We start from the raw sequence: 12824 nt of genomic DNA, 5'->3' as shown, positions 1-12824 counted from the left end.
GTTCAACCTGGACAGGAGCTCAGACTCCTGGGCATAAAAGGAGGTTTTAGAACAGCTCGAACAGTATCTGTGTCAAGTGGCTCCACAGAGATCCTGTTTTAACCACTCAAGCCTTACCTAGGACCAGCTCATGCGGTTTGTAAAATCATTCCCTGCATAAGCAATTCTGACCATTTCTAGGCAAGAATGGAGAAATGTATTGTTTGAATAAACAGCTCAGGGGAAGGATTGCCCTCACCTGTGTCTGGAACTGGGTGGTTCATGCAGAACTTCCTTCCATATGAGAAAGTTGAGACTGCTTGTGGGACAGGGGAGCAGGGATAGTGTATTCAAATGGCAACATCCAAGCTTTCCTGGTATGTGTACATGCATCGTACCCTCGCACACAAAAGCAAGTGCGATGAACAGCCAAGATAATTAAATACAGCAGCTCAAATCACAGCTCTTTCCATCCACTTTAAACCATCTCTGCTATTCTAGCAGCCGCCACTCTTGGCAGTGTAAATTGGGTGCAGGAGCAGGGGTGGTGTCATCAAATGGATGTCTGCCTGTCCCATTCTCTCCAGGCTTTCTTGTTCAAAAGCTGCCATGTTCGATGTTCTTTTAAAGTGAGCTCCCTTTGAACTAGGGTTGCCAGATCCCCTGCTCCCACCCTCCAGCCCCCCATCCCCGCTTACATGGCTGGCAAGGGAGGCCCGGGTCTCCCAGGGGCATGCTCCTGGGCTGCACAGTGTGCTCCTGTGGGCCTGATCTGGCCCGATCAGGGCCCAAATTGGGCCGGATCAGGCTGCTGTGGAGCTTGGGAGCGCTCCTGTGCTCCACAGTGCATTTGGGCCCAATCCAGGTGCACCCTCCCGGCAGAGCGTAGCTTCACTGAGGAATGTCACTGAGCTCTCTCTCTCTCTCTCTCTCACACACACACACACATGGAAAAAGAAACAAAATATTCTCAAACAATACACACGTGGATAACCTTTTGGGTGTTTGTTTCTTTTTTTCTCCCATTAGGAATTCTGTACAGTACACGGGGGAGGGAGGCATTAGCTTACAATATAATCAATAATATTTCACATGTACAAAAAAGTTGCATCTAACTACAGACAAGTACTTCAATGGAATGGATACGCTGTAAACTCTGAGCCACGCCAGGAATGCCTTTCCGGCTTGGGTTTCAGCCTCGCTATCAGCTGTGGCAAAGGCTTTTTTGGAAGGGGGTGGGATTGGTCCCTTTTGCTTCTTCAACAAAATGGTGTTTGCTTCAGAAATCTAAGTGGCTTTAGTCCATCCAGCTACACACACAAACACATCTGTCTCTTCAACTAGCATCTAGGGGTAAGTCAAGCTGCCATGACTGCCTTTTTTGAAAAAAAAAGAGAGCAAGCTCCATGCTAGAAAACTGATGAGTTGTGTAAGTGGCAACAAGTCTTTTTCTGCCTTGGGCATCCAAAGCAGGAAGGGCTTTTTTTCAGCTGGAACACGGTGGAATGGAGTTCCGGCACCTCTTGAAAACGGTCACATGGCCGGTGGCCCCGCCCCCTGATCTCCAGACAGAGGGGAGTTTAGATTGCCCTCCGCGCCACTGGCGCGGAGGGCAATCTAAACTCCCCTCTGTCTGGAGATCAGGGGGCGGGGCCACCGGCCATGTGACCATTTTTGCTGAGGACGATTTAAACTTTACAAAACATCCCCCCTTGGTCCAGCTGACCCAAAGTGATGTCATTGTGCAATCCTGAGTTCCACCACCTCTTTTCCCAGAAAAAAAAGCCCTGAGGAAGGCCAAAATGCTTGTTTCCTGGGTCAAAAAAGTAACATGAGCTAGCTAACATCCGTGAGACAAATTCTAAGTGTGTACGAATGGGTTACAGGAAGCTTACAAGCTGTTTTGGAACTGATGCTGCAGCTGACCGATGAGCAGCTTTTCACATGAATGCCCACTGATTCCTCCTCCTTTGGTTACGTAAGAGCAGCGTTTTAGGGCCACCTCATCTGCCATTCTACTTCTGACCGCACTCAGCCAAATACTTGTGGGCATTCACAGGTTGGGCCTGGAGTTTATTCTGGTGTTGGTCTCAGAACATGAAGGTTCCATTTAGCTATCATGACTTGTAGCCACTGGTTACTCATCCCTTGGTAAGCAGCATCTGAACAGAGAAACTGAAGCGTCTGAAAAGACCAAAGCTATTCATTTTTGGACTTGGAGTTGATCCCTACAAGCTTTTGTCTGGGGCAGCATGTTTCAAGAGTCATGCATTGTGCCTTTGCCCCACGTGAACAGAATACTCTAATAATTCTTTACAGGGATTTCCTTCCAGTTTGTGCACAACAACGTTCTTGCAAAACCAAACAAACGAAACACTGAAACAGCCCTGTTCAAACTCCCTGAATGACCTTGGCTGCATCACTTTGGAAATGCCAAATTCAATTTATTCTCTCGACCATATTTTCTGACCTGCTATAACAGTGAATCTACCCAGATTTTATGCTTTCAGCTTCTTGGGCTATCATATGTAGACATATACACTATCTTTCCCTAGATTCCCTGTTTATGGTTCCCATAATTTCCTTTTCCATTTTTAACTGTTTTCACTTGCTGCTTTTCCTAGCTTAAGTTTAACTTCTCCACTTTCCTTCCCGATCACTCATTATAAGGAGACTCTTTTTTCCCTTCCATAGTTTCAGCTCTTCTCTTCAAGGGCAACTAACTGGGCTGCCAGGCATTTAGACAGACAGTTGTTCCAGCTGCTGCTCATTGAAAGAGGCCTTGGACTCACTCATTTTCCTTGTCCAGGACGGATGCCCATTTATACAGTCCAGGTAAGGAGAGCTTGGAGGGCAACTGGTCTGGTAGGCTATTGGAGGCTGATTCCGCACACGTTGGATAATGCACTTTCAATGCACTTTATCAATCGTTTGAGGTGGATTTTCCGCACACACAAAAATCCATTCCAAATGATCTATACAGAGGATTGGAAGTGCATTATCCAACGTGTGCAGAATCACTTGAATAGAGCTTTCTTCTTTCTCTATTGCTACCTGCACTCTACATTACCCTGTACACTCCATTGACGACATTTTGCAACTCTCAAAGTGCATGTTTGGTCCAAATTAGCACCCAAGTAGCCAGATTCAACTTGACAAGGGGCATCTAACAAAGAAGAGACTTAAGGTCCTTCAATCACATAGTTCTGTTCCCCCTTCCAAAACACAATCCTTTGAAATGCAGAGATGATGTACCTCCGCTAAAGCTTCTCTCTCTCTCTGTCTCATGTTCTTCCACTAGCCTGCTGTCCCCTGCTCCATGGTCAGATTTACCTGTTGACTTAAGGGCGCTCATTCCCACCATGCACGTTCTTGCCGTTTACAATGGGAGAGGCCAGACCCTTGTTCATATTTGCTCAAAATATGGGCTGCAATTGGCCACACATAGCTAAACAGGCAGATACCAAGTGGTACGAAGCCATGCTTTCTCCTAACCCCCCACTGCTAGGCTTTTTCTACCTTTCATTTGAGCGAGGGCTGTGTGATTTGTGCAAAGATTGCACAAATGACTGTGGCAGAGGTGGGTCTAAAACCCAAGGCCCTCCCAATCTTGCAGTGGCCAGCATTGGCCCAACATTATGAGACCATTCCTCTCTGGCCTGTTCAGCTCTTAGCATTATTAAAAGGAATCATTAATGTCCATAGAACTCACTTGCCCACCTGCACATACCTATCTATGTAATTTGTAGCCTTAGACCCAGTTTTCCTACTTGGTCACATGATAGTTCGTAGATAATTGAGATGGGTAGAAAGAGAAACCAGGTGCTGTTAAATTATCATGATAATCCTCCCATACAGAACTTCCAGAAAGTTTTTTGAAAGGGGTGGATGTCGTGGTCGCAGCTTAAAAGAAACCATTTCATGTTAAAGTGGCACCACTTTAGCCAAGTATCTCTTGACTTTGGAGGGGAAGTTTCTGTGAATATCTGTGTCCCCAAAATCCTGATTTATTTCCACTAAAAAAGTGATCTGAGAATCGCTTTGTGTATTTTTTTTAAATGTCGGAAAATTAGTTTACATAAAGTTTTTGAGTCAAATTTTCATATTCACAGACTAGAAATAAAAGGCAAAATATATCCAGCATACAATAACAAAAATACAACCCCCTCCCCTAAGATTTGTCAATTTTTGTTGAAAAGCCTCATTCCACAGAGCTCCAAAAATACCATACAGCTCCTTCAGCTCTGTTTCTTAAGGTTCCAAACCTCAGTGGAGTGGCAAGGTCTTGTTCTCGGGCTATAATCCTATGTTCACTTTATTGAGAGTAAACACTATTGAACTCAGAGCCAAGCTAGAAGTGACGAATGACACTTGAATGGCAAGTGAACAGACTTACATGTATTCCTCCCTGTTCCTTTGCACTCCACTTGATCACGTAGTGATCACATAGTGATCAAGTGGAGCGCAAGGGAACAGGGAGGAATACACGTGAGTCAAGTGGAGAGCAAGTGAACAGGGAGGAATACATGTCTGTTCACTTGCCGTTCAAGTGTCATTCGTCACTTCTAGCTTGGCCCTGTGATTGAGTGGAGCGCGAATGGCAAGTGAACAGGGAGAAATACACGTGAGTCTGTTCACTTGCCATTCAAGTGTCATTCATCACTTCTAGCTTGGCCCTCAGTGGACCTTACTTCTGAGTTCCCATGCACAGAACAAGGTGCCTTGTATTAATTCAGCCATTCCCTCCCCATGGTTCAGCAGTGTTTCCTCTCACTACTGACCAGAGTCGTCTTATGGGAGAGACTGGCGACTGATACAAAACCTGTGATTTCCACTGAACTAGTTTATAGTACGGGCCTAAGTGCATTAGAGTCTATGACTCCTCTTTTAAAGTTCAGGCCTCAGGTTACCTTCCGGCAAGACTTAAAACTATAGAGGCCAACCTAATGAGAGTGGCAGGCCTCAGGCACATTTCCCCAGCGCACTGGCTTAGCTAGAAGGCACTGTATTCCCTGCTGAAGGCACTGAGATTCTCTGGCATGATTTTGTACGCAGAAAGTTAAAGTAAGAAATGCTCCGTAGCTCCCAATCACTACTACGTAGCTCCCAATCACTAAAGCAAGAGATGCTCCATAGCTCCCAATCACTTCTACTTTCCACAGGTATTTTGAGTCCTTCCTGGTCAAGTGGTGAGTTGACACTGTCCATGGGCTGCTCTGCAGGCTCCATCACCTGCTCTCACACCCTAATCTCTCTCCACAGGCTTATGGGGGCTGAAGTCACACGGGAGTATCCTGCTCTTGTGCGTGGTTACAGAACACTAGTGAAGGGCTGCCTGAATTGGTGTTGGAAGGAACGACAGTGTGGGAAAGCTATGTTGCAGTGACAGGCCCCTTCTGTGTATTAAGATCTACATAAATCTCTTAAACGTATCCCTAATTCAGGGCCGATTCCGCACAGCTTACCTGAAGCCAGGACGTTGCAGAACATGCCGGAAAAAATGCGGAAGACTGCGTTTTCTCGTGCGAGTTTTGCGCAACATTGTGCAAAACTCACACGAGAAAATGCGATCTTCCACGTTTTTTTCCGGCATGTTCCGCAATGTTTCACAACGCCCCAGCTTCAGGTAAGCCGTGTGGAATTGGCCCTGGCTTCTACAAAGTGCCTGAAACCTCCGAGGAAGGCAGGTTGCTTCCCTGAATTTAAAAACAACTGAGAAGCAAGCCTGCTTTTGTTGTCAAATGGCTTTCTCCTAATGTTATTTGCAGCAAGTTACGGGCAAAAAATCTTTGGTCGGAAAAAAAATCCAGTAGGTTACATGAGGAACAGGTGAGTCCCTGTTTTTTTCTGATTGTCTCAAGAAATATCACCACCAAACCTTCTGGCCGGGCCTCAAATGGGCATGTATCGATTGTGTCAAATGGTACACTGCCCAGTGGTGGTCCTACCATGAAATGTGAGGAGAGTGCCCGAGGACTGTGGCTACTCTTAAAAGGCAGTCAAGTGGGAGAGAAGCCAGGTTTGGCCCATGAGGCAAAACTCACTGAGAAGTCCTTCATCCGATATCTCATTGAGGTTGCGCTGGAGAATTTCCCAGTGAGCTTGTTAATTAGTGGAAACTGCACTTCAAGTACTTCAAGTACAAAAATGGCTTTGGGCTACCCCCTGTTGGGCCATCAGTCATACAGAAGGCTGCTAAAGGTTTTCAGAGGCCTTAGTTGGCACACTAGATTTGGCCCAGAGTGGCTTATGCCGTTTGGTCCAACAAACTGAGTTGTATATAAACACCACGTACGAAGCAGAATTTGGTCCTTCACAAAATCAAACACCTTCGAGACAATGTCAAAATCAGCCTGCAACCTTTCCAGAATCTTTCTTGTGATCCTCAGTGCTTGGCTTACCACCAGTGTTCCCCTGCCAGGCCGACACCAGGATCATTTTGTACAGCTGAGACATGACATTTTGGTCTGAACGTTTTCCCCTCTGAAGAAGAGTTCCAGTGGTTTCTTGAAAGCTGGTAAGGCTGAGCTTCTAAACTTCTCAATGCTGGCTCCCAACCTGCTCCGTAAAGGGAGCAGCAATATTGCTGAAGACAGAGCCTTATAAACACCATAGGTCTGCAAGACTAGTTCCATATTCAAGATCTATTGCTGGAATGTTTCTTTCCCCCCCGCTGTAATGTGTCAAGCCCTGACCTGATGATGGTCCAACAGGGACGATTTGCCAAGAGGTCAAAAGTGCAATTCTAGACTGGAGGCTCAAAGGACTGAGGCTCTCGAAGAGGACGTCAGATGCCTGCTGGCCAAAGTCACTTCTAAAGACACTAAAACAGTCTCAGAGTTGACTCAGCAAGGGATAAAAGGAGCAAGGGCTGACGAGTGGTCATATATGTACAGATTAAAAAATACATCTTAAATAATACGAGATTAACAATAATACTGTCGCAGTAAGGCACTTCCTGAAGGTCTCTTTGGTTTCTCAGTTGAAAATCTTTGCAAGGAAAGAAGATGTTTCTTTGGCAAAAAAAGAACTAGGCCTGGACCACTGGAATGCAGCATCAGCCTGTTGATAAGGCAGGGCGTGCAGGACTGTAGGAGAGAAAGGAAGAGCCGGTAAGGACTGGGAACAAAGAATGACCAGAGACTCGATGTGGAAGCAATTTGCTGTTGACAGCACTCGAGATTCTGCAAGAACTTGCATTCCAAAAAACTCTCTGCCATTTCAGGGCAGAAAGAAGCAGGTGGCAGGAGCCGGTGGGGAAATTTAAGTAGCCACTCATATTAGCCCTCTTCCTACTCTCCCTTTTCAAGGAACGCCTTTGCTTGTATTACAGAAGGAGCATGTAAAACATTTCATTCATCTTATGGCCAAATTACGTGCGAGGGTGGAAGTCTATCTGGGACCCTAGACATGCAACTTGGCTCTAAAAGCAGCTGCAGCCCCCTATATTTTTTGGGGCTCCCTCAGTTATCCTCCTCCCTCCCCAATGTTTTAACTGTTTTTATCTTTTATATTTATTTTAAGCTCTGGTTTTAAACTGTTTAAATGATGTGTTTGTGATGGATTTTAAGATGGGATTTTAACGTGCGTTCTAATTTGTCAGCTGCCTTGGTGGCCCCATGAGGAAGGGCAGGGGAAAATCTTGTTAAATAAAACAAACAAATATACAGATAGGGATTGCAGAAGGAGGGATTAATCCCCCACCCACCCCCAGCCCGTTGCCCTAATGGGAAAGCGCTGTCCCTTAGGCTGCTTTTAAGCGCTAGGTAAAGGACAAAAATAAAGCACAATTTTTCTCTATCAGAGTGTAAAGCAGCCAGGCAAAATAGGCACTGCCAATTAGGCAAATGGCATGGGGGAAACAAGCCCCCCCTTTCCCCAGCACTATGGCCCTGACCCAGATTGCTTTGTTCTCCTGACAACTGCTGGGGTGAAGGGTAAATTACACATGAGGAACTCCACTTTGTAGTCTGGGACAATGATTTAGCTGTGTTCCTCTTTCCCAATCAGAGGGAGCCAGCGAGCAAGACCGGAGATGGATAGCTCTGTAACTTGAGCGCTCTGTAGCCCAAACTACAAACTGTTAGGTTGGTATCTCACATTTCGGCAGAAGCAGCAAAGCAGATGCCAACATCGCCAGGCTTCAGGGAGCTGCCATTCCATACTCCTCTGCTGTGGATGAACTGAGGGGGGGGTTAGAGGCAGGTGGCTCTTACTGGTATGAAGGGGGAAATTTTAAAAAATTAGGCCACATTTGGGGGGGGGGGTCTTCTCCCCAGGGGACTGGCGATGGCCTTGACAGATGCTAGCTACAAGGTCTGGGGAAAGGTCACTGTAGGACTAATTGCCCAACGGCAATTAGTGAAATTGCTATTTCTCCACCAAACCATTCACTGCTTATTCTCCATGAGTCTCAGAATACCTGCCCACTGGTCATCGCAGTATCTAGATGCCTCAAGACAGCCAGTTTGGTGTAGTGGTTAAGAGCACGGGACTCTAATCTGGAGAGCCCGGTTTGATTCCCCACTCCTCCACTGGGTGACCTTGGGCTAGTCACAGCTCTCTGGAGCTCTCTCCGCCCCACCCACCTCACAGGGTGTTTTGTGGTGGGGATAATAATGGCATACTTTGTAAACCGCTCTGAACGGGCATTAAGTTGTCCTGAAGGGCGGTATATAAATCAAATGTTGTTGTTATTATTAAAATGACATACCTGGATTAGTAAGCCCCAATCTACACATATGGGGACTTACTCTGTTCTAGTTCCCGTTGGGCCTCTACTACAATAAACTGCAGAATTAGCACTAACCAGGCATAAGGCGTTCCTGTGCGGATGTGCCCTTAAGATTCTGGGGCTGATTCAAAAAAGACCTTAATTTACAGAGCAATTTAAAGTGTTCTGTGTACTGTGGCCATACCACTGAATTCACTGGGCTTCATCACACTGAACTGTGTGTCACTTGTGACCATTATCTCGGCAATCCTCAACATAACTCTGTAAGGCCGGGCTCTCCGGTTGGGAGCTTATTAGCTGCAAAGTAACTTGTGTATCCTCAAAATCCAGGGGCTCAGGATCTTTCCCAACATCTGTTCCCTCTCCTTTAGCTGGAAGTGTCGGGGACGGAACATGCGTTGTTCTGCATGCAAAGTATTTGTTTTAATGGATATGTTTCATTGTTTTAATTGTTAGCAGCTTTGAGCAGATCACAGGAGAGACAGCATGACATTTTTCTAAATACACGAAAATAAATAAAACAGGAGTTCTGTCATGGGGCTATGGATCCTCCCTGGTTCATATCACTAAGTTTCATATTCTTTGATTCAAAGAGCAGGATCAGTTAGAAGATTCAAGGTTTGGGGTCTGAAAATCAATGGGCAATTAAAAACAGTTAAATCTAATTGTATTTTAAATAAATCAATATGTTGACCATCATTCTCGCTGCAGTTCCCTTTCTTCCAAAATGTCAATTTTTCTCTCATTCCTTTCTTTCAAAAGTATATTTTAAAACCCATTAAAGTCAAAATATTTCAGTTGACGCCTGATGAAGTAAGCGGCATGCTGGTATTGTTAACGAAGAGAAAATACACAGAATTTGGTGGTAAAAAATATCCGGATGCTCCCTGTCTGTAGAAAGCTAATATGTCAAGAGTTCGTGTCAGCCTTTTCACAGACATGCTGTTGTCCTATGTCCAGGATGGGCTGTTCCTCCACAGTGAAGTGTCCAAAAATCCGATCTCTCTCCTGCAGGTCAAGACGCGAGGTGGGTTTTACTTACGCGTCTTTGCTGAATGTTTGAATGGGCCCTGGAGTGTGGCTTCCCTAGCAATCAGCCTGTGCTGTTAGCTGCTTCTGCAGGGACCTTTGACTCCACTTCCCCCCCCAAACTGCAGCACTTATTTTTTCATCTTCTATATGACATCATTGTGCGGTTGTCTACTTTCCAGGTTCCTCCCTGCCTCACGGAATTTTCCCCCAAACCTGATCTGGTACAAACTTTCCTGAAAGATCATGTGTAAAATGGGCATCGTCACCAGGAGGCCAAGGAAGGTGCAGATTTCTGAACCTCCCTGACTACGTCCTCCTCTTTGTATCTCCTAGCCGCCACCATTCCCCCCCCCCACATACCACTGGCAGGCCTTTTGTCTTTTAAAAAAAATCAGTCGTGGGTATATCCAGGGCTTTTTTTCAGCTGGAATGCGGCGGAACGGAGTTCTGGGACCTCTTGAAAATGGTCACATGGCTGGTGGCCCCGCCCCCTGATCTCCAGACAGAGGGGAGTTGAGATTGCCCTCTGTGCCATGGCACGGAGGGCGATCTCAACTCCCCTCTGTCTGGAGATCAGGGGCGGGGCCACCAGCCATGTGACCATTTTCGCCGAGGGCGATTTAAACTTTAAAAAACTCCCCCCTTGTTCCAGCTAACCCAAAGTGATGCCATTGGCCCTGGGCACATGCGTGCACTTTGCACGCACACATGTGGTACCAGGGGCAGCAACTCCCGCCAAGAGTTGCCCCCTGTGCTGGCAGCCCGCCGAATTCCACCACCTCTTTTCCCAGAAAAAAAAGCCCTGGGTATATCACTATAGCGTCATAATGCTATAGAGACATACCCAAAAGCCAGCCCAAAAGCATTCTGGTCGGAGGATGAGGAGAATGGCAAACACAAGGAAAATGCTCCATTGCAACTGTGAATGCCTCTGCAAGAGCACAGCGGGGCATTTGTCCTGTGTGGAAGCAGCCTTCATGGGTGCTGTTTCTATCCCCACTAGACGGAACGGCAGCAAACAACCCCCTCATCTCCACTCAGATTGAGAGAAGGTTTAGTAAGCCACACTACTACATTAGCTTGATAAGGTGACTCCATAAAAAAATTACAGTATCATACATGCAAATCAAGACAGGATGTCTGTGGCAATAACCATCATGCCAAACATGCAAAGAATAAATACATGCAAGATTGTTCCTCTGACCAAGCAGGGATTCTCAACAGTGAGGAGGAAGGCGCTACAAAAACGAGACTCTCAGGAGCCCTCTACCACTTTCTCTTACTTGAAAAACACTCCATTTTTGTTTCTTTAAAACCACCGTCAATATTCTAGCCCTCATGCTGGCAGAAAGAACCTTGAAAATGTTTACGGAATTGCAGGTGGCTAGGCTGACCAGATGCTACGGGGCACAGAGTTTCTTGTGCCTTTCCGTAGTTGTACAGAAAACAGAATTTTGGAAAGTGCAGCTTTTCGTACAAGCAGCACTTGCTTAAACTGCCTGAGAGTAGGAGGAAGGTGAGGGGTACAAATTGCCTTGGCCTGTGCACCTGGCCTCCTTATCTGCAGGCAACCCTGAAACCAGCCGTTCAAGAGAGTGCCAACTTGATCTCATGATTCCTGACATCAGAACTTGGAATTTTGACTCTTGGCCTATTTAGATGGCAATTCTTGTCACGGAGATGTGGTTGAGAAGCCCTTAGTCCATGGAAAGAGACAGCGACGCATGCGGGATTCGGGAGTAGGGGGAGCCTGAGCTCCACGGAAGAGGAGCTGCATGCAGAAGGAAAAAGGTTCCACGGGTACCTTCGAGGAGGGGCAGAGTGGAGCTAACAGTTAGGCTCGTCATGGTGGGCGGGCTCGCAGAAGAAGCGGGAGCCCCGCTTCGCTGTACGAGCAGTGAACGGGACGCTCTTCAACACTGCAGGGTAGGATGGACAAAGATAAAATACACATCAAATAGTCACTAATCATAGACTTGGAAAGTGAATCAGTATGATGGACGGGTTATATACAGGGCTTTTTTTCAGGGGGAACGCGGGGGAACGGAGCTCCGGAACCTCTTGAAAATGGTCACATGGCTGGTGGCCCCGCCCCCGATCTCCAGACAGAGGGGAGTTGAGATTGCCTTCCGTGCCGCTGAGCGGCACGGAGGGCAATCTCAACTCCCCTCTGTCTGGAGATCGGGGGGCGGGGCCACCAGCCATGTGACCATTTTCTCTGAGGGCAACCCACTGCGTTCCACCACCTCTTTTCCCAGAAAAAAAGCCCTGGTTATATATGTAACTATACTCAGACTTACACTGCAGTGCAATCCTAAACAGAGTTACATCCTTCTGTGCCAATTGACTTCCATGGATTTAGAAGGGCCTAACTCTGGTAAGGATTTCATGGTAGCTGAATCAAAAATGTGATCCTAGTAAGAAGAGACCCCCCCCACTACAGTGAGGTGCCCAAGAGAAAGGGCCAAAGGCTACAGTCGTGCTGGATAACAGGTGAGCTGAAGGAATTCCTCCTCCAGAGGAATACAATGTCCCTCCTTTCCAGAGGAGAAGTTCTGTTAATCTGTTCCAGTAAACAAAATGACACAGAGTCTCGGGGCATGTTCAATTCAACCCAACATAAGCTTTTGTGGGGACACACACACACAGACACACTCACACACAAAAAAAACAAAAAGAGGAATGTATTCATTATATACAGTGGAACCAAATGCTATAAAATGCAATTGGTGCCAAAAAAAGGGTCTTTAATGTACCACAGCTCCAGCTCAGCTGAAATTCTGCTTCTAAACCATGTTAGGCCCTGACCTCCAACAAAGACCCGGGTTGCAAAGGAAGCCAAAGGCAAACCACCTCTGTTAGTGTCTTGCCATGAAAACCCCGGCAGGAGCTGCCGTAAGTCAGCTATAACTGGAAGGCGCTCTCCACCATTCCATGTTATAATAGCATTTATGCTGTTTTGTACAATGGACTTCACAAACATTGGCTCAGCAATCTTTGCATTTGCCCTGAAACATCAGAATTGCTATCCTTGTTACTACAGATGGAGGGTTTGAAGCCAAGAGACGGCGGCTTGCCC

General features: G+C 46.5%; 1 protein-coding gene across 1 annotated transcript in view; it reads right to left on the bottom strand.

Annotated features, from left to right (window-relative positions):
• Positions 1 to 6985: 6985 nt before the first annotated feature.
• FMNL3 (formin like 3) overlaps positions 6986 to 12824 on the bottom strand; it is a 138633-nt gene continuing 132794 nt past the window's right edge. Inside the window, exons 26-27 of the mRNA XM_054976159.1 lie at positions 11550 to 11664; positions 6986 to 7067 (exon numbers count right to left, since the gene is read on the bottom strand). Of these exons, the coding sequence (XP_054832134.1) occupies positions 11573 to 11664 (92 nt within the window). The 3' untranslated portion in view covers positions 6986 to 7067; positions 11550 to 11572. The remainder of the gene's footprint in view (positions 7068 to 11549; positions 11665 to 12824) is intronic.

The sequence above is a fragment of the Eublepharis macularius genome, chromosome 4, assembly GCF_028583425.1.
Source record: "Eublepharis macularius isolate TG4126 chromosome 4, MPM_Emac_v1.0, whole genome shotgun sequence".
Lineage (NCBI taxonomy): Eukaryota > Metazoa > Chordata > Lepidosauria > Squamata > Eublepharidae > Eublepharis > Eublepharis macularius.
This window is presented reverse-complemented; position numbering and strand designations above follow the sequence as displayed.